The sequence below is a fragment of the Staurois parvus genome, unplaced genomic scaffold, assembly GCF_062004578.1.
Source record: "Staurois parvus isolate SC_StPar_1 unplaced genomic scaffold, SC_StPar_1.0 ptg000445l, whole genome shotgun sequence".
NCBI classification, from domain to species: Eukaryota; Metazoa; Chordata; class Amphibia; order Anura; family Ranidae; genus Staurois; species Staurois parvus.
The window spans coordinates 765,908-792,824 of record NW_028318241.1 but is presented as its reverse complement, the minus strand read 5'-3'; the positions used below and the strand labels follow the sequence as shown (position 1 = coordinate 792,824).

Here is a 26,917-nt window from a genome sequence, read left to right as displayed (position 1 = left end):
ACGCCGGAATATAGAAATAAAAAATAATGGGGGCAGATTGCACAATGAGGCTTTTCTTTGTTTTCGGCAGGGAGGAAATAAAGCAGATATTGTGTGTTTGATATGCAATGATTTATTTTGGGGTATTCAGATCTGCAGTCACCCGCATCAGCTTTTAGCAATGGGGACATAATAGCCACCTAGGATATTTTTATTTTTACATTCTGGCCATATACACTGATCAGTCATAACATTATGACCACCCACCTAATGAGTAGGACCCCCTTTTGCCACCAAAACAACCCTTGCCTGTGAAGGCAAGGACTCCAGTAGACCTCTGAAGGTATATTGTGGTATCTGGCACCAAGCTATCAGTTGCAGATCCCTGAGGCCTGGTTCACGCCAATGCAGTTTGCATTTTTGCAGCGCATTTTGCGGGTTTTTCCATGCAGGTTTTTGATACGTTTTAATGTGTTTCACTTTTTTGGGGTGGGGGGGGCGCAACTTGTTGCTGGGCAGATTGAAACCACAAAACACCTCAAAAACGCACTACATGCATTTTCTGAAGCATCTCCTTTCAAGTCTGTTGAACCAAAAACGCAGCATTTTGCATTTAAAATGCGTTCTCTGCAGCATCTCCTTTCAAGTCTGTTGAACCAAAAACATTTTGCGTTTAAAAAAAAAAAAAAATCCCTGACCCTTTCCAGAAGTGCAGCGGGTTAAAAAAAGCATAGCTGTGAACATGTCCCATAGGAAACCATGTTAAATGGACTGTAGTGTGTTTTCTGCAAAAAGCACTAAAAAACCTCATTAGTGTGAACCAAGCCTTGAGTCTTGTGGGTTGCGAGGTGGAGCATCCAGGGATTGGATTTATTTTTCCAGCACATACTGCAAATGCTGGATTAGATTGAGATCTGGAGATTTTGAAGGCCAATTCAACACCTCGAAGACACCTTTTTTCCATTTCTCCATTGGCTAGTTCTAATGCTCAAATGCCCATTGTAGGCACTTTTGGATGTGGATACGGGTCAGTATGTGCGACCTGACCAGTATGCAGCTACACAGCCCAGAACACAACAAACTGCGATGCACTATGTGTTCGGACACCTTTCTGTCGGAACCCGCATTATGTTTTTTCTTCAATTTGTGCTACCCTACCTCTGCTATTGGATCGGACTGCACGGGCCAGCCTTCACTCCCCCAAGTGCATCAGTGAGCCTTGGCCACCCATGACCCTGTCCTTGGTTCACCAGTTTTCTCTTCTGGACCTCTTTTGGTCAATCCTGACCACTGCAGGCCAGGAAAGTCTCACAAGAGCTGCAGTTTTGAGTTCCTCTGACCCAGTTGTCAAGACATTACAATTTGGCCTTTGTTGCTCAAATCCTTATGCTTGCCCGTGTTTTTTTTTTTTTTTTTGCTTTCAACAACTCAACTTCAAGGGCAAAATATTCACTTGCTGCCTAATATCTCCCACCCACTTTCAGGTGCCATTGTTACAAGATAATCAATGTTGTTCACATTGCCTGTCATCAACCATTATGTTATGGCTGATCGGTGTTAATTTGCCTATCCTGTTCTTTCTCCATTGATGCACACCATAACTTCTGGTGGCAATACTTGTGGCATGGTGCCTTGGTGGCCTTGCAGTAATAGTCTAGGATTGGTTTCCACCAAGCACATGGTCTGCATGGAGTTTATATCTTCTCTCTGCATTTGTGTAGGTTTCTTGTAGGTGTTCCCCATAAGAAACCTATCAAGACGTTAATTGGCTTTTATCCATAATTTGGCAAATGCATAACTGATACGTTGGCTGTACCCTATGGAAAAAGTTAGCATTGTATAAATGCTTAAGTGTATGGCTTGCGGAAGGTTCATTAGTCAGCGCCGTTAGGACTGATGTGAATAGAAATAATGTGGTGTATTTTTGAAAGCATGTGTAAAAAGGCTGAATCTGTTTTTTAATGTCATGTATTTTCTTTCGTTTCAATCCAACTTGATAAAATTTGAGCGTCTTATAAATATTTTGTGTTCGACTTGCAGCCAGCAGGTGGCTCCTCTGCAGCTCTTCACATGGACAGGCTGCATTCACAGGGTCACTCGGTATGTTGTATAGGCTCCTCACAGCCAATGGTATTGGCATTATCTCATTGTGGGATGACTTGGCAGGGGCGCCGTTGAAGTTTATGGGGTAGCATGATCTGAGTGTTGCTTGCAACATTTGTCATTACAACCTAATGTCTGAGTAATATAAGCATCAGGACACCTTTTAATGATGGTGTTTAGAGGAAACTTGCAAGTGTTCTAAGTTGTGCCAAATGCCTATTATGTGGTATGTGTGAACTTAGCCCTTCTGATTTGATAGATCTGCTCATTTCTATATCCAAGTAGGATCCATAGCCAAATTGGATTCCATTGTTAGTTTTTCTGGCATTTAATTTCCTGCCGTCAGAATACACTGATCGAGTTGGGAAAAGCCAACAGGCTGGTTGTACAGAAGTCAATTCAATCCTAAGAAAAACATTTTGTTATTTCACCTGTTGAATGACGATCAGTTTCTCCAGTGGTGTCGGTGAGGCTCCAGGACTCATGCCCGTGATGTTTTTGCGTCCGAGGCCGGAGTCTTGCCCACTGTTGCCATTGGATTTCTTGATTGATTTTTTTACAGTTGCTTATTCAATCTTCTGGAAAAACATTTTTGCATTTTACTTGTTTAATGGCGATCGATTTCTCTAGTGTTATCGGTGTGGCTTCTGGACTCTTGCCTGAGATGCTTTTGCATCCCGGGCCAGAGCCTTTCCCCACTATTGCCATTTATAGATATATATTTTGTTGTTGTTGCTTTATTATGTATGTGCCTATTTTGGCTGTTGTCTTTCTTACCACTTATGTGGTTTTTTTTATAAAAAAAAACATGTTTTATTTTAGCTAGTGTTTCCATGTTGTGCATTTCTATACTTTCATATAGTATGGTTCCTTGAATAGCCCCATTCATTTTTCCTCTGTTAGGGTCTTTGCTTTTTTTCTGTACAACCAGCCTGCCTATATATGGATTGAAATATCACCGCTCCCTGCTGAAACAGCCAAATTTCGATCCATTTATGGCTGGCTTGAGTAATTAAAAAAAAAAATGCTAGTTAATGTAATTTTTGCTGCCTAGAACTCATTTGTAAAGTGACCTGGAAGGTTAGCGATACGGGTGCTTCCATTGCGGTCTTGTTTCAGATCAACTCGCGAAATGGATGGCCATGGTCAGGATGACTCCTCTAGAGCCAGCACCTTTACAAAACAATCATTTTGGGAAGATCCAAAATTTCTATCTTCATAGGTTCACTTTAAACTGTTGCCTGTTGGGTTAATGTGGTACTATCTCTGGATCCCATTTCACTGACCAAGGCCATTGATGGGGTTTTTCACCTTTTTTGGCTCTCCACAGCTTAGGCTGTTCTCACAGTTCTCAGTTATCTTTCCTTATCTCTGCTCAGTCTTCCATGCAGAGCATGTCCTTACCCGTCCTCATCAGCACTCTGGCTGGGATGAAGTTTGTCACGCATGACCTGTGGTTGTAATTGCTTGTTGTCCAGATCGTGCACAGTATTGTGCATGACCCCCGAAGTATTGGGCCTGGATTGCACTCCTGTTACTGTGCCACAATGGTGATTCAAGGTTTCTCTCAGCATTCCGGCTGCCTTCAAGTATTCTCCTCCATGGTAGCAGAGGGCTCATTGGTGGGTATTGTATGAGCTAAGGAAGGGGGCAGGGATGCTCCTCTGTCATGTACTTCTTCAGATTGCCTGTTCTGCAGTTTCTCTCCGAATTCAACGCTCCGGCAGATTGTTCAGCCGATTGAGCACATGTCCTCAAGTGTGCAAAACGCATCCTTTAATGAGCAAATGAAGTGTGGCTGAATAGCACTTTCAGACGTCTTCACGCCGCTGTCAGGGTTCACGTCAGTGAAGAGACAGCTGATTAAAAAATCTCTCCATGTGAAAATTGGCTTGTTTCAGACCTTGATGCGTTCAGACGCACCCGTTATGCAGTGTCAGGGATGCAGATTGCTAGCATGGTATGTGTGAAATGTCAGCACAAATTAGATTTCTTTTGCAGATCTTCAAAGGAAAAAAAAAGAATGTTAAACAAATTTCTTGCTTAACCTAATTGCTGAAATAATGACAATAAAGAGGAGTCTGGTGCCATTAAGAGCAGCTGAAGCCCTGATGAATGATGGGAGACTGACTTGTGGTCTGTAAATGAGACGCTGAATAATAATTTGTCTTTTGTTTTGCTTCAGGTGTGTCTGAAATAATTTATTCAGTTTCTAGCTTGGAAGCTTTAGCTAGCCGGCATGATAATTACCAATATGGTTCTTTATTATTATTATTTTTTTTTTTCTTGGTTTGTATTGCTAGCTTTAGAAGGCTTACAAAGTGTATTGGTTTCAATGCATTTTGTATCTTCATCTGAAAATGGTCCATAGATGACTCAATTTTCTTTCCTTCCACCACGGGTGGAAGGAAAGAATATCTCCATTCCTCCATCTACACAGTGTTGATGGGGGAATGCCTCTGGCAGTGCTATTGTGCTCTGCCGACAGGGGAGTGTGGGGAGCCTTTCTAGCCGACAGAACACAATGATTACTGCTGGTGGCCACCACTGGCAGTAATCCGATATAAAAAATTCAACATGCTAGTTGTACCCAAGTCGATCGATGGATTGACTTTGGTACAATCAGCCTACCCCATACACAAATCAAATGTTGGCCGGTCCCTGCTGAACCAGTCGTATTTTGTATTATTTGTGGCTCTGGCTTTTGTTTTTAAACAAAAATGATGAGCTGGAGGTAAAAGTACCCATGAGAAGGAGATCTAGATTAGGTGATAAATATTCTCCTAAATATTTAGCAGCATTGTACAAACACTATGAATGAATCACATCTGGCCCTACAGAAACGTTTGTCTTTCTACCACAGTCTTCCAGACACATGTATACATGGTTTCTTAGAGCAGGCAGACTGCATGGACAAGAGAAAATCTATTCATTGTTCAATGGGCATTGGAGGAAAGATGGGAAATGTCCAGCTGCTGCATTTTGGGTGTCTATTCCACCGCACCCCTCTGCCAGACTTGGGCTGCATTCACACCTAAGTGTTCCAGAAATGCTTGTTTTCTAAAGAAAAATTGTGCAAAACTTGTAATGCCGTTATTTCTTATATTCTTAATAGCACCCAAACATGGGTGGCAGTCCTGCATTTGGTCACCTTACCCTATGCTGTTGCACAACAAAACACAATGTGACACTCGGGTGCAGCCTTATGTTCACTTAACTGATCCAGCAACACATCTGACAAGCCTGCTGAGCCACTGCGGAGCTGCTTCAGCACATGTGCTCTGCATTTCATCGTGGGCCTCTTTCACATGAGTGCTGAGGTCCGTATACTGATTGCAGGCTGTGTTTTTTCTGCGTCACTAAGCTACAGGTGCTGTGTGCAGGTAGCCCATTCACGTCTATCAGGACACAGTGGCTGCACAGACACAGCCGCTTGCCCTGATGTGACAGGCGTGTGGTGACTGACCCCCAGATGCAAACGGTGAAACACAAACTCACATTGGATTGAATGTAGCGTTCCCTGTACATGCGTGGGACTGGCTCAGAACATTTTCAAAAATGCCCGCATCAGCATTATCTCACTGAATCCTGGACAGACATAAGCCCGTGAGGAATGGCTGGGGGAAGGCAGTTTTAATTTAACCAACTTCAAACTCTTTCTGTTTTACACATTTCAGGTATAGAACTATTGTGTCCTTGTTAAGTGTGTGTATTGTGGAAGCAGAAGTGCATCAAAACCTAAAAGCAAAATGTAATATATTGCAACTTACCAGTCTTTCAATATGTGGTGGCTGCATTGGTTTCTCTTTTCCTTATATTTTCACTTGGTAATCCTGTGAATAACACGCTTTTTGCCCCTGGGAGGATACGATTTACTGTATCTATTGTGAGAGCCATGGCTGCCACCCAGTCGGGACTACAAAACAAGGACAAACAACCCCCTGTGCTCGAGTAGTGCTCTGGGAAGAAATAGATCACAGGTCTTTAGCAATTCAGATAGTGGCACAGGGTTTGCTGCCCGTTGAGGGCTGGGGGAACCCAGAAGAAGTACTGCAAAACCAGGAACAGAGGGCGCACCAGCCTTGCGCATTACCCTTAGCTGATTTAGTAAAATAGATCTACAATAGATATACTCACAAACAACTTCAATAATAAAGGGGCAACAATGTACTCAAAGCGACCTGGTCACCTAGACACTAGAGTACCCGCCAAAAGGCTGACGCGTTTCAAGGGTGGATCCTCTCTTCCTCAGAGCCAGACTTGGATGTTGCACAGGTGTAAAGTATACATCTGTTTTTACTAAAACATTAAAGCTATCACAAAGGTAATGCACAAGGCTGGTGTGCCCTCTGTTCCTTGTTTTACAGCACTACAAAAATGCCTGCCTTTTGTTCATATCCCTCACATGGAGGCTGATGGGATTAGTAGTTTGCATAGGAGAACTTTATTATTTTATTCAGTTCAGCTCACAGGACACTGCATTTCTGGCTAGATCAGTAGGTATTTTCTGAACTTGCATGTGCAGCTCAATATTCACAAACATTGACAGGAAAGAGATCATTTATGGCAGAAAGCCCCAATAGGGTCTCTTCTGTCATAAAAATGTCTACCTATCAGCATATTTTGTTTAGTTTAATTTCAACTTTAAATCGGTATTAAACCTCAAGTCCTTTGGATGTGGTGACTGCATGTTTCTATATTTTTTTTAGGCTTTTTTTCTTCCATTGTCCAGCCAGTGACACATATTCTGTTTTTTAGGGTGGCTATGCCACTCCATTGTATGTATGGAGGAGCAATGTAGCCATCTTTGAACAACAGCATTGTCAGCTTGTGGGAAGGAAAAACATTTGATGAATTAGTAGATTTAAACCACTACCACTTTTGCTTAAAAGCTTGGTCTGTTAAAGCATGTTGAAAAATAAGATTCACCGGCAGGATCAGCAGGTTTAAAAAAAAAAAAGTCCGCACAAGACTGATTGTTTGAGGACAGGCAGGCTGAGCTCTCAGCGCAGCCAGAAAACTGACCACTCTGGGCTGGATGTACTGTCATGCCTAGCATGGTCAGTTTGAAATAAAAAAGCAGAGGGAACTAAAAGGAAGCAACACAAAGAACAGGATATTTATTCATACAAGTTCATGGTACAGCAGGCACTTGTTAGGAATATGAAATGTTGGGCTGATCTATTCTTTAAAGATGGAAATGATAGAACATCTGTCAGATTTTGTTTTCCCGGTGCAGCTTTTCTCAAATTTTTGCTCTGGTAACAACCTTTACCAGACAGGAAGTTAGGGAAAATCTCTCAAATGGCGTCTCGTTGAACAGAAGAACCTGATGGATTCAAGCCTTTTCACATTCTATCCAAAACTATAAAGAAAATAGCTCTGTGGCATCTGAAGCATTTCAATGTTTAACACTGACTGAGCAAAGATTTATTATAGGCGTTTTTTTTTTAATCTGTTCAACATGATTATTTTTTTACCCATTTTTCCCCTCTTGTAGGTGCTCTTTGGATGTGCATTGTCTTAAATCCCCACTGCAAGTCTGAGCAGAAAGCTAGCTGGCTGAAACAGCTGAAGAAGTGGAATAGTGTGGATGTCTGTCCCTGGGAAGATGGCAACCACGTCAGTGAGCTGCCCAACTTAACCAATGCCTTGCCTCAGCCCGGAAATGCCAACCAAGGTGAGAATTCAGGGTGCATTGTGAGAGATACTGTATGCATGTTAACCCTACATTTACTCATTCAAAGTGAAATTCACAATTAACAAAAAATATAAATACACTGCTCAAAAAAATGTAAAGGAGCACTTTTTAGTCCGAGTATAGCATCAAGTCAGTTAAACTCCTGGGAAATTGATCTGGTCAGTTAAGTAGCAGAGGGGGTTGTTAATCAGTTTCAGCTGCTTTGGTGTTAATGAAATTAACAACAGGTACACTAGATGGGCAACAATGAGACGACTCCCAAAACAGGAATGGTTTTACAGGTGGAGGCCACTGACATTTTTTCCCCTACTCCTCTTTTCTGACTGTTTTTCACTAGTTTTGCATTTGGCTAGGGTCAGTGTCACTCCTGGTAGCATGAGGTGATACCTGGACCCTAGAGAGGTTGCACAGGCAGTCCAACTACTCCAGGGTGGCACATCATTACGTGCCATTGCCAGAAGGTTTGCGTTGTCTCCCAGCACAGTCTCAAGAGCATGGAGGAGATTCCAGGAGACAGGCAGTTACTCTACGAGAGCTGTACAGGGCTGTAGAAGGTCCTTAACCCATCAGCAGCTTTGTGCAAGGAGGAGCAGGATGAGCATTGCCAGAGCCCCACAAAATGACCTGCAGCAGGCCACTGGTGTGAATGTCTCTGACCAAACAATCAAAAACAGACTTCATGAGGGTGGCCTGAGGGCCCGACTTAGTGGGTCCTGTGCTCACAGCCCGGGACCATAGAGCTGGATTGGCATTTTCCATTGGACACCAGAATTGGCTTTTCACAGATGAGAGCAGGTTCACCCTGAGCACATGTGACAGATGTGAAAGGGTCTGGAGAAGCCATGGAGAATGTTATGCTGCCTGTAACATCGTTCACCATGACCGTTTTGGTGGTGGGTCAGTGATGGTCTGGGCAGACATATTCTTGGAGGGATGCAGAGACCTCAAGAGGCTAGACAATGGCAACCTGACTGCCATTAGGTATCGGGATGAAATCCTTGGACCCATTGTCAGACCCTACGCTGGTGCAGTGGGTCCTGGGTTCCTCCTGATGCACAACAATGCCCGGCCTTATGTGGCGAGAGTATGCAGGCAGTTCCTGAAGGATGAAGGAATTGATACCATTGAATGGCCCCCACGCTCGCCTGACATAAATCTAGTAGAATGCCTCTGGGATATCATGTTTCAGTCCATCCGATGCTGCCAGGTTGCACCTTCAGACTGTCCAGGAACTCAGTGATGCCCTGGTCCAGATCTGGGAGGAAATACCCCAGGACACCATACGTCGTCTCCTTAGGAGCATGCCCCGACGTTGTCAGGCATGCATACAAGCACAAGTGGGCCATACAAACTACTGTACTGTTTTTTCAGTTGCAATGAAATTTCAGCAAAATGGACTAGCCTTCTGCATAATTTTTCACTTTGATTTATAGGGTGTCTTTGAATTCAGTCCTCTGTAAGTTGATAATTTTTATTTCCACCAAACGATGGGGCATCCTTTCGTTCTTAACACATTACCCAGTCCATATCAGTATAGATATCTAGCATGATATTTTTCCCCATTGAGATCTGATGTGTTTCCAAAGTGTTTCTTTAATTTTTTTTTAGCATTGTTTAGAAGGGCACATATATTTGCAGGTTAAAAAAAAGGGGGACATTATTTATTCTTTCATACAGGAGCCTGCGAAATATTGCACCAGCGACCAGCAGATTGCAGGTATAGTGTCAGGCTCCAGCACACTCTACTTCCATCTTTTTGAGTGTACCTTTTTGTACAGGCTTTCAGTTTGAAAGCTGGAGGGAGTGTGAATGGACTACAAACATGCTGATTAATATGCTCCCAGTCCATTGAGAACTACAAGCCTGCCAGCCATGGTGGTAGACAACGGGACTTGTAGTTCATTCATTCACAGATCCCTTTGAATACATGATGTGATTGTGTGTGCAGAGCTGAACATTTACACCCTAAATACCGGTGTAACATGTTCTAAACATATACGTATCCTTTAAAGTACGGTTTGCCATGTGGCATTGCGTGTCTGTTGGACACCTAGCATCTCCATATGGAAAGATGGCCCATGATGCTGGAGGTGCAGCCTGACTCCAAAGGGTGATTACATTGTAAATGGGCAGTTGTATCTTGATACTCAGCAGTCATTGTACTAGTACCTGGAAAGCTCTTAACATCTATTTTTTTTCATAAAAAGACAATTAAGGGAGTTTTAAAATGGGTGCAATTTTAATACAATAACTGTGTGTGTGTATGAGGGCAGTCCTGATTAAGGGAGCACAGCAATAACTGATAAGAGTGTAAAAACTAGTAGATGTGGCTATCAGAATCACGTGTCACACAGAGATGCTCCAGATAAAATGAAACCAGCTTGGTTTTGAACATGTATTCAGCCATAACACCAGTCTGCGGTAGTTTGCAGAGGTTCAAGGACATATAGATGTTTGTCTCTGGGCCTTTCTAAAGGGGATATCTGCTTATCTATGGCCAGGCTATCATTGAAACTTCCTATATTTTCATTGGAAAGACTTGGGGGGGGCGGTGTAAAACCCTACAGCTGCGCCACACCTTTAGCATGGCCCAACAGCTACCCTCTTTAGCTGGGGTTGTACACATGCCATAGCAGAAACGATATCTTCTGTCGCTTGATTGGAGTTGCTCTGCAAGCACCCTGCAACAACGTGCAATGCATGTGGTTGTGGTTCGCTAGTATGGGGTTCAAGCAGGCGATGAGAATGCAATACAAACCATCTTCATTGCCGGTCCAATGCTCACTACAGAGCAATCCAAACATGTTCACACTAGCTCTGGTCTCTAAAGAATGATCCAAGTCCTAAATAAGTTTTGGATTGCACGCAGTTCCAGTCTTGGCCATTATGGGAACACACATCTTAAGGACAACATGGATCATGTGTTCATAACTATGAAAATTACCAATCTACATGTATTTCACATAGATATTGCCATGTCTTTTCAGTGCATATTTTTAAATATTGTAGTTTCCCTTAAAATCTTCAGACAATTGTACAAATGATTTTTTTTTTAGTTATTTGTATTCGGTTCAAGTAAATGTGCCTGAAAACGTAATGGTGCACTATGGTCATGAGCTGCTACAATGGATAATATTAGTAGTGAAGCAGCTGAGCTTCAGCTCATTGGTATTGCTGTGACTTCTTTCTTTGAGTAACCTTCACAACTGAGGGATTCTGTAGCTGCTACAAAACAATTGTGTGTGTTGGAGAGTGCAGTGGAGACCAAGAAGAATAAATAAATGTGCCCTGATGGACAGTAAAGTCAAAGGTTTACCGATCCAAAAGTGATAATATAGTTGAAGGTGTAATCTGGTCTCCCCGGCTTCTTATGTCATAGTAACAACAGTAAATTTATGGCCCATTTCTAGCTTCCAAATGTGTCCCATCACCCTCAAGGTGTTTTCAAATCACCTGTTACAATTGGGATATTAAGACCCCCTATAATCGCCACTGCAAGTGTGCAGACCAGTGTAGTTAAGCACAGAGGTCTCCCTCTAGCTGAGTTTCAAACAAAACAACAGGGTGCCATGTCTTCCGCCTTGATAGGGTAGATAGAAGAAGCTGCTAGATGGCTTGAGCAGTATTGAAATATGATAGCTATTGTGTAGTATATGAATTCTGTCTTTTCATGCCTTCAGATTCCTCCCATCGGCCTCACCGAACAGTGTTCACACGAGCCATAGAGGCATGCGATCTCCACTGGCAAGATAGCCACTTACAGTACATTATCAGCAGCGACCTTTACACCAACTACTGTTACCATGACGACACTGAAAACTCACTCTTTGACTCCCGTGGGTGGCCCCTCTGGCATGGTAGGTTATGCAGCCAGAAAGGCTCATTCTGTGACTTGCTGCTTTGTTCTCGTTTGTATGGAATTATAAATGAAGCATTTGTGGTGGGTAGATGAAATGCTTGGCTACAAGGCTGATGTTGTTCTCCTGCTAGGCCTTTGGAAATTCTGCACTAATGCTTGAAATGGTTTGGACAAGACGCCACACTAATGCTTTCTGTTTCCCTTCAGAGCATGTCCCTACTGCTTGTGCGCGGGTGGACGCACTGAGGTCACATGGCTACCCACGGGAGGCCCTCCGACTAGCAATAGCCATTGTCAACACTCTGAGAAGGCAGCAGCAGAAAAGAATGGATATGTTTCGACTGCAAAAGAAAGGTAGGAATGAATTAAAAATTGGTCACACAGTAGATGGGTATTTGTGCAGAAATGTGCAGGTCAGGTTACAATCCAAATTGGTGACAGGAATATTAAAACATTGCATTTTATCAAATCAGAACACCACTAATACTATTTCTTTGCTTGCTCTGGGTAACACATGCAGCACAGCTCTCAGACACTTCCTGTGATTTGTGCTGTTCATTCCAAACCTATGGCCATGACATTCAAGCTGGTAAGTTAGAATTTGTGTGATTTTTTTTTTTTTTTTTCTTCTAAAAACAGGGCTGGAAGAAATGTAGAATTCAGGAGTCTAGGAGCTGCTACAAAAGATGAAGCCGCTCCTAAAGTTGGACACACATGGTTCCATTTTTTTCCCGTTAAGCCAGAAGGTGGATTGCGGGAATCCTTCTGCTACTCCTTTTTTTTTTTTTTTTTTCTTCTTTTTTGTATTGTGATAGCAGGGAGACTCCGTCTCTGTTAGAATGCACAGATCAGTTCTGCAGCCACTAATCGGGTGGCTTTTATCCGACATGCTACTTCAACTTCTATTCAGTTGCCTTATTTGGACATAGATATATATCTGGAACCCCAAATTCTTCCTTAATGGTTTGGAATGTTTTAAAGTTATGCTTAGAGAAAATTTGATGTGCCTATTTAAGATCATGACTCATCTACTCACAGAGGATAACTTATAGAATTCTGCCATACACTGGTTATGCCACAGGGGTGCGTTCGGAGAACTGGTGAGGGGCAGATCTTTCAATTTATGACTACAGATTTGAAATATTTTTATAGGATAATTTCAGTATACCTGCACCAACTCTAGGATAGGGACCAGTTCTATAGAGGAGGTTAATCAGGACTTCCAACGATTGCATGAGTGCAGCTTCGTGGTCACAGCTGCATTATTCAGGTCAGTTGTGCTACGAGATAACATTGCAGATTAGGGAGTGCTTCCATGGATTGGAAGTTGTTTCCAGAGACAATCTAGGAAGATTAGGTCCCCAAAGAGGATATATTAATTTCAGAAAATATTTTTCTGGATATGTAGGCTGGGAATTCAGTAAAACTTACAGGTAGGGTGAATCAATTCAAAATCTTTTGCCATATTTTTATAAGATTTAAGGGTAGCTTAGACCATGTATCTAGGCAGTTTTTTAAAGCATATCTCCAGGCAGAAACTTCATTACATGTCCTTGTTGCTGATTTGCTACCTTCCCTGAATGTCATCCATCTTCTGGTTCACTCAGTAGTTGCTCTAAAATATCCTGTTCGTTTTCCGACCAAACTTAATTCTCTTTGGTTTCCTGTTTGTAAGGCTGGGAGCTGCTATGCCCCCTATTCCCCCAGCAACTGGCCTTGGCACATCCCTTCTGTAGTTCTTTCTCCAGGAAGCAGTGGTGTAATTCAGCCACACTTGCAGTGGTGGGCAGACCGAGACTATCAGACACATTACACATGTACAGGCCTAGTGTACCCGCCCACATTCACAATTCCCTGTGGATGATGGGAACTGAAGTTTCCTTTTACTGCAGAGAGAGAGGAGAAGATATGATGTAATTCCTGCTGTTACATCTCCTCCTTGGCAGAGCAGATGCTGTTATCTTTTGACTTAGAGATGAGTTCATGAAAATTCTATTAAACTTTCCTCCTATATGGTAAGGATTTTCAAAGTGTTAAGAACGGTGTAGTGTTTTGTGTAGGGGGTGTAATAGTGGGTGATTTTTTATTTTTTTTACCTATCCCAGAATTCTTCTTTAATCTCTGTATAAGAGGGTAAATAGTTTTAATAATGTATGAATATAGGGATGATTAAAAAAGAAGTATGGTATTTGTTTTTTAAAAAAACAAATTATACTCGCCTAGCTGGATGCTGCATCGGTCCGATGCTGCATCTGTTGCCCGCCGGCTCTAACTGAGAACGCAGCAATCACATGACCGCTGATCGCTTTGTTCTCACGGCCACTCTGAGCAGAGACCGGTGACTGTCAGAACGAACTGCACTCCTGTGATCCACAGAAGAACAACCAAAAGAGCTTTGGTTGTACTTCTCTTCTAAATTTCGTTCTTTAGGAATCTGGATTTGCTTCTCTGACATCATTTAGAAATGTGGGATACATACTGCTTGCATTTTCTGAATTTGTTCATAAATGTAAAGACCAGATTGTGCGCCCATACTAGTGTAGTATTGCGGAGCTGATGTATAAAGGGATGCTTGTGATGTAAAATTCAGGTCATAACTAGCCATGAGAGCTGAGAGGGTTAATCCCTTCCCTAAGCTGGTAATTCAATTGCTTGGATATGAATGTAGCTCTCTGCAGATCATATAAATAATACAGATCACGACTCCGGAAATATTTCTTCCTTTGACTCGCAGCTACACGAGCTGCTTTGAACACTACAAATGCGCTCACTGTGTGTCCACTTCAAATAGGAGGGAAGGTTTAATAAGGAGAACGTACAGCCTAATATTCCTTAAACCTTCCTGCCTTGTTCAAATGCCATAAAATGGCACCATATAACCGGCCGTTATTAATCCAATAAATATTCAGATGCACCAGAAGGTTATGTTTTATTTATACCCATCAATAATGTCTTAAAACATTTTACATGTAACTGGACTCCAGCCAGTAATACAAGGGCAAAGCTTCAGATTCGTTCTATACATTTATTCAGTCTGAAATGTTGCCAATACATGTGTGTTGGTAAAGTATAGCTGTGTGTGTGTATATCTGGCATAGTTTACTAGTATCTGTGCAGTGTCTGTAATTTTGTGTATGGTATGTATAATATACATACATACATACATACATACATACATACATACATGTGTATGGCGAGACTGCAAAAAATGTAACGTAGTTTGCATGTGTTTTGTGAGAGGTAGGTAAATAGATGAATTTATTTTCCATTGCAGAACTTTTAATATGCATATCTGAGATGTTTGGCAGCACTTTGAGAGCAGGAACCAATTTCAAAGATTGAATATATTCTCCAAAGCGCTTCTGATCACATGTCTGTCACAGCCATGTAGACTAGAACAATTTTTGCATACAATTCAGCAAAAGTTTAGGGCATGAAGGATTTTTAAACCCCTGCTGAGGTTTTATTGTTGAGATGTTTATATGTAGATGCCCCCCTTTTAGATTGTAAGCTCCAAGGAGCAGGGCCCTCCTAACCCTCTTGTATTGAACTGTATTGTTGCTGTATTGTCTCCCGTTATATTGTGAAGCGCTAAGCAAACTGTTGGCGCTATTTAAATCCTGTATAATATTAATAAGATGTAGAGATCTTCTTTCACATGGTGACACCATATCATACCTGACAAATTGGGTGTCACAGGACAGGGTACCCCACAGGGACACAGATAGCAAAAACTTTCCTAAACTAAAAAAAAAATTGATTCAGTTGGACTTTAAAGGGTAAGTGTACCTTTTAGAGTATGTTACACCCATATTTAATGTTTAACTTGTTCAAGCAGCACCCACCTCCCAAGTCCAGATGGTTTGTAGTTCTCAATGAACTATGAACTTCCCTTGGCATCGGAGATGCTGCTCTCTCTTGGTTCTCATCCTACCTATCCCGACGCTCCTTCAGTGTCACCTACAATGGTGCCACCTCCCCCTCCCTCCCCCTCTCTGTTGGGGTCCCCCAAGGCTCTGTCCTTGGACCCCTTCTCTTCTCCATCTACACCTCCTCCCTGGGCAAACTCATACAATCTCACGGCTTCAACTATCACCTCTATGCTGACGACACCCAAATCTACCTCTCCACCCCTCACCTCACCCCCACTATCTCCGCCCGCATCACTCACCTCCTAAATGACATCTCAGACTGGATGTCGCTACATTTCCTCAAGATTAACCTCTCCAAAACCGAGCTTCTCGTCTTTCCCCCTGCCCACACCCCCCCCCCCATCCTATCCATCATCACCAACAACTCCACTATCACTTCCGCCCCGCAAGCCAAAGTCCTTGGCGTCATTCTTGACGCGAACCTCTCCCTCCAACCGCATGTCAAGTCACTCACAAACACATGCAGGCTCCATCTTCGCAACATTGCCAAGATCCGCTCCTTCCTCACCCCAGACACCACCAAACTTCTAGTACACTCCCTCATCATCTCACGCCTTGACTACTGCAACTCCCTCCTCACTGGCCTACCCAAGTGCAGGCTCTCCCCGCTCCAGACCATCCTGAACTCAGCTGCCAGACTCATCCACCTTACCACCCGCTCCACCTCTGCCACCCCCCTCTGCCTCTCCCTCCACTGGCTCCCGATTGCCCAACGCATCAAATTTAAACTCCTTACCCTGACCTACAAAGCCGTTCACAACACTGCCCCTGACTACCTCACCAATCTGATCACCAGGTACCACCCTACCCGTACCCTTCGCTCCTCACAGGACCTCCTTCTATCCTGCTCCCTGGTCTCCTCCTCCCATGCACGACTGCAGGACTTCTCCAGGTCCTCCCCCATCCTCTGGAACTCACTGCCCCAATCCATCAGACTGTCGCCTTCTCTATTCACATTCAGGCGCTCCCTCAAAACCCATCTCTTCAGGGAAGCCTACCCCACCCTCACCTAACGGCCATCCTCCCTCATTCCTCCTACCACTTCATCCCCCCCAGCCACTTCCTACTGTACCTTTACCCCCTCCCTCCTAGATTGTAAGCTCGTAAGAGCAGGGCCCTCTTACCCCTCGTACGCTGTCTGTCTTTGTTGTACTGTGCCATGTATTGTCCCCCCCTATTGTACAGCGCTGAGCAAACCCTTTGGCGCTATATAAACTCTTAGTAATAATAATAATAATAATAATGAATGCAGTGATCAGCGAACTTGTAGTCCATGGCACTTCCTCCATCTTTCTAACTGAATCCGCTACAAAGGCAATGGTAGAAAGCTTTAGAATGTGTCTTCAGGAGCCTAACCTCAAAGTAGAACTTTACCCATAACTTGATGAAAAGTAATGTTCTTGAGCAAGAAGCATACATTCCATATTAATAATTATGCTACCAAAATGAATGTGTGTTGTGAATCACCCCCAGCATTGTTCTTATTACTGTTTCTTTTTGCTGGAGGCTGCCATTTTGCTGAAGCCCAAAGCCCCTGTGTAAACCCATAGGCTGTCGGCAGACTGGCCTCTACAAATTCGGCACAGTGCCTTTAAAAAAAAAAAAGAGCAAGTGAGCATGTGCAGAGCGGGGTAAGACCGTGTATTACTGGGTTTTAAACAGTATAGACCCTTATTTGTAATGTTTTACATAGCTATACCTGCAAAAAGGGGCCAGTCTGAAGTGATCTAGTAGGACTTCATTTTCTGACTAAAGTTCCACTTTAGCACCCACTTCAACACCCATGATCCACCTATTTGCTTTAAAATTGGGTGCATTGCAATTTTTTACAGATATTTTAATGCTAGGTTCACACACCTGCAATATGATTTTGATCCGCCTTTCAGTGCGATGTATGTAGTGCAACTTTGATAAGTGTTGTTTACTTTATGGGACCAAAATCTCATTGGAATGGCACCAAAGTAGTACAGGAACCTTTCCAAAAGTGCTCCATGCTGAGTCACATTTAATGTGTATGGACACCATTGTAAAACATGTGTCATGCAATTCTGTGTGACTCAAGTCACATCTGAACTTGCAGTAGTGTGGATCAAACCAGAAGTGAAGGTACAAATATTATAATCTACCTATTCTGCTCAGTGTTTGGACTCTCCAGTGAAATCTATGCTGGGGTGCTATTGCCAAGCTTGACGTTGCACATGGCATTTTGAGGAACTTGTTGGTTCAGTAGCACATCAGTGCAATCTTATTTTTATTTGTTTTTGTTTTTTATAGAGCTGCTTCACAAAGGCTTGACATCCATCACAAATCTGGAAGGCTGGGTAGGACATCCCTTGGATCCAATCGGTACTCTATTTAGCAGCCTCATGGAGGCTTGTAAGGCAGATGACGAAGGGTTTCACGGCTTTTCAGACTTCACAGGTAAGTTGCACTTTTTGTGCCATTACTCAGTTTGTAAGTGGCCTTTTGTAGCAGCTCTTTACAGTCCTTGTTCGCTTGGGTGCAGCAGCCAATAATTAGTTTTAATATTTTCAGGGGTGGGTGCTGTGGTTTGCCACACAGAACACTTTGCTCTTTGCCTTACTGTGGTTAAACCAGATTGTGTGGTGAAGATGGTGGTGTTATTCAGGTAAAACAGAATTTTATACTAATACAAGTCATTAGGTGGGCCACTGCATGTTTAACTTTCTCGCCATGCCACATGCGTGCGACACCCCGCGAGTCATTATCTTTCAACAAAAGCAAATATGCTAAATCCGTTAATGTTTTAAAACCAAATTACGTTTTCTTGAAATAATTGTGACATAAATGAGTGTCATTTCTGAACACACAGAGTACAGCATGGTACGATTTCATTAAATGACTCTGGATACCCACTGCTAGTAATGAATGATTGATGGCATTCCAGCTGCAGCTTTTATTAACTTCTAAGTAGGTAATATGAAGATTTGTCATGAGGCATTGTGTGGGGCGTTTAATGCCGCGCACTGCCGACTTTCCACCAGGAAATTAAATTCTCTGTTTTGATTTCTTGATGGTGTTAAACCATTTGGAAATTGAAAGACATAAATCATGCAACCAAATGCAATAATCCATGCAATGTAGGTTTTTCATATTTTTGTGTCAGACTGAAGAGGGTGCCAGTTTGAGGAATTCATTTGACTGTAATTTATCTGTTTAAAGGCAGGCTGTGTCCAGATTTCTTTTTTCTTATGGTTTAAGATGTTCTACTTGGGCAGATTTCTATCACAGTTTATAGATCTGTCCACCTTTGGCAGTCAGAGAAGTGTTATTAATGTAGTTATCTTTGAAGCTGTGTTGCCTTAAAGGCTAACGTAAACCTTTTATTAGAAGAAAAAAAAATAATTGCATATCTTTTTGCAGGTTAAAAAAAAATTAGCATTTTGTATTTTTTTGTATTCTGCAGCCTGTAAGGCATTGCACCCGTCAGTAGATTGCAGACCATTACTGAATTGCAGGAATAATCAATGATCTACAAGAGCGCTTACCAGCACCCTTGCAGGTCATTGAGAACTACAAACTGTCGACCATGGTGGCTACCGATATCTGTAATTCATTCATTCACAGAACTCTGTGAATGAATGACGTAGCTGTTGTGGGTGGGGCTCTGCATGGCTGCACTGGTTTTACATTCTGATAGAGAGGGAGAAGATCCCCCACCTGCTATCATGGGGGGGGGGCTGAGAGAAGGCAGGAGCTGTAACATTCTGCTATGCATACACTTATTGACCAAGTTTACAGGGGTCTATATACACATATACACTCACTGGCCACTTTATTAGGTACACCTTGCTAGTGCCAAGAAAATATTCCCCACACAATTACACCACCACCAGCCCGAACCGTTGAGGATGGATCCATGCTTTCATAATGTTTACGCCAAATTCTGGCCCTACCATCCGAATGTCGTAGCTGAAATCGAATGCCCATTCTCCTCTGACACCAACAAGGTATTTTCATCTACACAACTGCCACTCACTGGATATTTTCTTTTTTTTCGGACCATTCTCTGTAAACCCCAGAAATGGTTGTGCATGAAAATCCCAGATCAGCCGTTTCTGAAATATTTAGACCAGCCCATCTGGTACCAAGAACCAAAGTCACTTAAATCCCCTTTATTCCCTATTTTGATGCTCGGTTTGAACTTCAGCAAGTCGCCTTCACCATGTTTCGATGCCTAAATGCATTGATTTGCTGCCATGTGATTGGCTGATTAGCAATTTGTGCTACCAAGCAATTGAACAGATGTACCTAATAAAGTGGCCGGTGAGTATGATTGTTTTTTTTATTACCTCAAACTTCTCCTTTAAGCCCATTGGTGCGTTTTCTTCGTTCACAGGAAGGGGGGAAGGAGTCGTGACAGTGAAAATTGGTAAAGTGTGCAGTAAGACTGGGTGTATTCTAAGCACTGGATGTACAAGATGCATTAGATAATACAACTTGATGCTGGTAGTCAGAATAACTTACCATCCATTACTACAATCCTCCTTTTGGGGGGCTTTTTACATTTTTATTTTTTTTTAGCTTGAGCAAATTCCTTAAGTTTTATGTGGTTACAGGACCTGGAACATGTAACCTGTTTCACTCTAAATAAAGCTAGAACATGTAGCATGTTCCAAAGGTTCCTTTAAAGGGTTATTTCACCTTTTCGGAAAAGGTGAACACCGTGCACCATCTTGGTTTCTTTAACTGCAGCACTTCTGAGTCAGACCTGGAACACGCATGCAGCCATTGAAGTGAAAGCACTGGCTATTCATACTTGCTCCAGGTTTATAACTGCAACCTTGGAATCAGAATGACATCCATCTATCATTTTGAAAAGGAAAAGTTGGAGACGACAGGCTGCGTATACTTCTATCACTACCATTTCTTTCTGTACTACACACTTGTCGCTATTTATGCTAGCATTGTAACTGGTCATAACATCATGATTGTTTGACACAATTCATGTCTAAACATTTTTATTGGTCCTTCTCATGAAGTAAAATTACTGTTTAGGATTTCAGATTTTGAGAATATTTGTTCAGTTCGTTATTGTCAATGGTCTTGAGCTAGATGTAGCTAAAATCACTTATGTGACTGGGAAATTATAGCAAACTATTCATGAGAAAAATCAAATCTGTGGCTAATCCTGACTGTACAGCATGTTCTGCATCTGGTAGCAGAGTAAGCTCTTAGTTATATCTTTCCTGCAATGGTGGTCACCTTTCGGTATCACCTACTGCCCCCTGAAGTTTCTGCACTTCTAGTAGTGGAGTGTGGGCATGCGCCCCCCCACATCCCTACTGTGCAGGGACTCTGGCGTTCCGGAGACCTTAGCATTGGGGGAGCTTGCCTATGGATTTGCAGATAGCAGCCTTAAGGGGCTGTTCACACCATGCCCGCACATGAATCTCACAGGAATGCGTTCTGTGTTCCTGTCCGATTCACATGCAGTTGTGTGCGGTGTGGTTTCAGCCCATTCATTTTTGAATGCGTAAAAATAGTGCATGCGCTGCTTTTTAAAACAAACTGCTAACACTGGATTGCATGGTACTTCTGTACCATGTGATCCGGTTGCAAATTCACTGCGTTTGTGACCTGCGTTTGGGGTGTCTATAACTTTGTATAAACACCCACAGCAGGTCGCAAATGGAGTGCGTTTTGCGTGCTCTGTGGAACTCGCATTGCATTCCTGTCTGATTCAAATGCAGTTCTGTGCGGTGTGGTTTCAGCCCTTTCATTCTGAATGCGCAGAAATCGCACTGCAGTGCAATTACAATCACAGCAGATCCCAAATGGAGTGTGTTTTGCGTGCTCTGTGGAACTCGTATTGCATTCCTGTCTGATTCAAATGCAGTTCTGTGCGGTGTGGTTTCAGCCCTTTCATTCTGAATGTGCAGAAATCGCACTGCAGTGCAATTACAATCACAGCAGATCCCAAATGGAGTGCGTTTTGCATGCTCTGTGGAACTCTCATTGCATTCCCGTGCATTAATGTTCCCACCATGATTTGAACCTGCTCGAAGTGGGAAAAGTGTGAGCAACTGTGTATCTTCAGCTACAGAATACAGTCCTTCATTTACAATCCGTTTACCATAGGCCCTTGCTTGGGCATTTGTAGGACAATGTCCGAAGGTCAGTTGATTTTATTTGATATTATAACAGCTAACGCTGTCATATGTTTTGTGCATCATCTGTGTATGCTGTCATTATGACTTACACCCCACATGATCAATTTTAGATCACAACTAAATAATTCTTTCATTTTGTGGATTAGGCCAGTTTCCACCCATTCCCTTCTAGCACCATTCCCTCCACTACTGCCTTACTCCATCAGGCAGCTTTATAGAACTTTGATTTAGCTGTACTACTTGCAGTTATCTAATTGGATGCCTGAGGGATAGCTTCACGTGAACAAACAACTCTTTGGTGTTTTGCCTAGGAACTTTTGATCTTGCATTTAGTCCAGGCACTGCCTCCAGAGATGGCTGTGTAGGAGTTTCTAGTGCTATGCAGTTCATGGAAAAAATGCTTTCATGGTTCAGAATAGCTGAAGGATAAATTGTTGTGTAGCTGGGAACTTCCATTCTCTGTTCTCATGCCTGTTAGATCCTTGTGTATATATGTAGTGTAGGAGTGGTGCTTTAAACATTGGCATTCTTGTTTCATATACATTGGAGGCAGGTTATTTGCTTTTGCCTCTTTAGAAAATAGAGCCAGTTTGCCAGGAATCAACAACTTTAGTGTGGAGTGAGGCACGTGGCCTTACCTGTGTGGAATGTCTTGCCATTTGGAATCAGTACTTTCTGGGTCACTAATCTAGGACAAGTATGTAGATCACCTGTTCTGATTTCACTTGATGCATACTTAAGATTGTCATAGGTAAATCAAAATTCAGCCAGTTCAACAGGGATTGGACAAATTTAAATCAGTGTGTGACTGTCCCCAATCAACCGATTGATCGTTAGATTGACTTCTTTTGAACAGGAAAGGCCACACTCTGACTTCTATTGAGAAGACAAACTGGAAAACTTTTGTTGATCAGCAACTGCAGCCACTGATCTTTGTTTTCTGACAGCGGAGAGACCCACTGTCAGAATACAATGTCTGAGCGGGGAGGGGAGGAATTCCTCTATCCATCATGCTTGTTTCAGTAGAGTAATCTGTGGCCAGCTTAGTGTTTCTAAACCCAGGACCCTGCATTCACTATATCTGGTCTCCTACAGTACACAGAACATGGAAATGCTATTATTTTAATAGAAACTGCTCCAATCACATGCACCCTCCCCCTCCCAAAAAAACAAAAAACTCTCTAGCAATACACACCAAGCTCAGCATGTGCAGCGTGCCTCCTAGGGCTCTGTACTATCAGCAGAGAGATTGGGGACTGTGGAAGAAGAGGAAGATCAGACAGAGAAGACAGGATCAAACCATCCTTTTGCACAAGGCAGAGGATTAACCCCTTAGGTTCCACAGTGCGTATAACAAGCATGCTTTACTGCATATACACACTGTTGTGGGTTTAGTAACACATTAACTCAGACTATGAGGTTCATAATATCAATATGGCAAATGGCATTTTCAGAAGGTCCGTAATGGCAGGCTACTATATCTGACAGGTGTCCTTTTAATGAAATGTTAAAGGATAAGTTCACTTTTGAGGAACATGTTACATGTTCCACCCGTTTTAGGGTGGAACATGTAATATGTTCTTAATGCTGCAGCTGTGACCCGATCCTCCCCCTCCCTGTTACAGTAAAGTCGTACGATTTCAAAGTCGGGTGAGAGGCCGACTTCAGGTGTGATTTGCAAGACATCTGACACAGATGTCTATGCAAATCGCACCAAAAGTAGTGCATGTACTACTTTAGAAATCGGTGCGGCACCGGCCAAGTCGGGACTGCACCAATTTGACTGTTCTAATTGCGGACAATAGGGTGCGACTTGGCATACGATTTGCAAGTCGCACCCGATGTAACCGGGGTGTAAAGGTGTTTTTTCTTTAGGTCTGATTTTCTTTAAAAAGCGTTGAAGCTCCTTTTATTCACAGGAATTGGATAGTAAAATGTAGATATTTTTTTTCTTCTTTTTTAATCATGGAAAAAAAAAATAACCTGCTTTAATTTCTGTTGTAACCTGCTTTAATTTCTGTTGTATTTATTTAAAGGAAACGTGCATAAAAAGTGTACAGATTTCAATGCTTGTCTTGCACATCAGTTATGTTTTTTAAAGAAGCTGGCTTTAGGATGGCCTTAACTGATGGACATTTAGGTTCTTGGGTATCTGTTGAGGCTTTGGCCATGTATCCACTTGCTATTTTATTGCCTGGGGATTTCTTATCTCGTGTCGCAAGGGTTTGAGCGTTAGAGCGGTTTGCTGAATCTTTGTTTTTCTTACTACAGATGGCTTTGGGCATTGCAAGTCTCAGGAATACCAACACCTGTCTCCACACAAGTTTCTGGAAGAAGGAGAGTCTTACCTAACACTGGCTGTGGAGGTTGCTCTGATAGGACTGGGGCAGCAGAGGATCATGCCAGATGGCTTGTATGCACAAGAGAAGGTCTGCCGAAACGAGGAGCAGCTCATCTCTAAACTACAGGAAATAGAGCTGGATGATACGCTGGTGAAAATCTTCAGAAAACAAGCAGTCTTCCTACTAGAAGGTGAGGAACTAATCCTAGAAATCCAGCGTCCACATATTCAGGCTGTTACTTCATAGCCCCACAGATGTTTCTTGGATGATATAACACAAGCTTGTACATTTTGTCTTGAAGTGCACTTGTAGTGTGGGATAAAACCTCTCTCGGGTTATGTTTTAACCACTTGCCTACCGGGCACTTATACCCTCTTCCTGGCCAATTTTCAGCGCTGTCACACATGGAATGACAATTGCGTGGTCATGCAACACTGTACCCATATGAAATTTTTATCATCTTTTTTTGAAACAGAGCTTTCTTTTGGTGGTATTTAATCACCACTGGGTTTTTCATTTTTTGCTAAACAAACTAAAAAAAGACTGAAAAACTAAAAAAAAAAAGTTTTTTCTTAGTTCTTGTTATAAAATTTTGTAAATAGGTAATTTTTCTCCTTCACTGATGTGCGCTAATGAGGCTGCACTGATGAGGCATTGGTAGGTGGCACTGATGGGCATTGACAGGCATCGCTGATGGGCACTGAAAGGCAGCACTCATATATGGCACTGATAGGCTGTGCTGACTGGCACTGATAGGCAGCATTGAAAGGCAGCTCTGATGGGCACTGCTATGTGGCATTGATGTGCACTGGTAGGCACGGACAGGTGGCATTGATGGGCAATGACTGGTGGCACTGATGGGGCTTTACTGATCATCCGTGCCCTGATGATCAGTGTAGATGTCCCCTCATTCTGTCAGCGTGAGGAGAGGACTGCCGATAACCAGCATTTCCTTGTTTACATGCGATCAGCTGTGATTGGACTCAGCTGATCACATGACAGAGCTGACGTCATCGGCTCTTTACTCTGATCGGTGATCCGCTGTGTCCCAGGGACACAGCTCAGTGCCGATCGCTGCGCTGAGTGGGCATGCGCAGTTAACAGTGGGAGGACATCATATGACGTCCTAGAATGAGAGAACCGCCGCCCACCTGTCATTTCCTTATAGGGCGGGCGGAAGTTTGATTTAAACTGCGGTTTTCTCCTCCCCAGGGAAGAAATGGGTTCACTTCCTTTTCTCCCTCCAGGTTCTGGCTGTATACAGGGATTTAACCTGGCTCTGTCAGCAGTGACTTTGCAACATTCTACTCTTCTAATCAGCATTTTAAACATAGCACAAGAGGGGCAGCAGGGTAGCGGGGTGGGCTAAGCTGCTGAGAAAATGACATTAGTAGTACTTTTGAGAATTGAGTATGAATTGCTCCACAGTGTCTACAGCTACAGAGGTCTGTGGGAGCTTGTTTTAAAGTATAAGCTCACCTTTAAATAAATGCACATCTTTTTGCAGTTTAGAAAAAAAAAAATTTTCAGCAGATCAAGGGTGCAATGCAGGGCTCTTTCATGGTGTCAGTGTAAGCTGGAGGTATGAGCAGGCAGTTACACACTGACACAAAGCATCAGTTAAATACCTAAAGCGATCAACAGCACATTGGGAACTACAAGCCAAAAAGGCTGTCGGTACATGTAGCTCTCCGTTTACAGAACTCTGTGAATGAACAATGTGGCCAGATGGGCGGAGCCCTGCAAGAACACATCATTTTTTTATTTTTATTTTTAAATCGTGACAGCAGACGTGGGGAGAATATCCCCAGCCTGCTGTCACGGGGGGGGGGGCAGCTGCAGCAATACCATTGTACACCCTGGTGTAATATGTTATAAAAGGTGAACTTCTCCTTTAAACATAACTCCTGAATGTCCATGGTCTGGCTGCAGACTCGCATTAAATTGGTACAGGGAGTGAGATTTTACATTACTGTTTATTGGGAGCAATACTTATCTTCCTGTTTAGGCCTCATTGAAATGGGTGTACTGTTTGATACATCTGTACAAAGGACCATCTTTACTCGCATGAGGGGGCAGAGGTGTTTCGTGTAGCCATTCTGTTCAAATCAATGACAGGCGGTCAGCTGTATAGATCTCCAAACACATCCTCAGGGATGCTCTTGGAGAGTCATGCAGCCCTTTGCCTGGCATTGATTTCAACAGGCTGCCTGCACGTGGCTGCACAAATGCCTGTGCCTCTCATGCGGGTACAGGCAGCCCTTTGCACAGGTGTGGAACAGTATGTCCATGTGAGAATGAGGCATCAACATAAAGCACCTGCAGTTTTGCATAGTTTGGGGTGGAAAGCAGTAATTTGGATAATCTCCTACCCCCAGCTCACTTAGAACAGCTAGTTTGTTCTTAGATTAAGTGCTCACTTGGGATTGCCTGAAACTCTTATCCAGGTGGTTTTTCCTGGTTATCTTTGCATGGTGTGTAGCTCAGTTGTGGTTTATGCAGTGGATGTTGCTTTGTCCCCAGCAAATCTATAGGACTTCCACTTTCAGGGTAAACTGCTTTGGTGCAAAGGTGTCCGTCTAATGCAAATTTAAAAAGCTTTCATGTAAAGCTTTTCCACTGCGGTTTGCACTAAGTATAAAGCCGTGCATTAAACTTGCATGAGGGTGGAATCCTTCTTTAGCAAATGTCATTTATGTGCATAGGAATAACTGATCTGCTTGCACAGCATGCGGCTGTATGGATTTAATTATTCCACAATAGCTTTACATTCCTTTTCTGCCGTATTGATCATTAACAGAGGAACGCCCAACCGCTGCATTTATTAGATGCTGACAGGATGAAGAGTTGGTTCCATCTGCTCCTGT

The 26,917-nt window shown here is 42.8% G+C and overlaps 1 protein-coding gene across 1 annotated transcript in view; it reads left to right on the top strand.

The window, feature by feature from the left end:
- The window catches only part of ZSWIM6 (zinc finger SWIM-type containing 6), a 176,416-nt gene that overhangs the window by 130,457 nt on the left and 19,042 nt on the right, over positions 1–26,917 (top strand). The window contains exons 5-9 of the mRNA XM_089688048.1: positions 7,583–7,762; positions 11,464–11,640; positions 11,850–11,996; positions 17,849–17,995; positions 23,980–24,240. Of these exons, the coding sequence (XP_089544174.1) occupies positions 7,583–7,762; positions 11,464–11,640; positions 11,850–11,996; positions 17,849–17,995; positions 23,980–24,240 (912 nt within the window). The remainder of the gene's footprint in view (positions 1–7,582; positions 7,763–11,463; positions 11,641–11,849; positions 11,997–17,848; positions 17,996–23,979; positions 24,241–26,917) is intronic.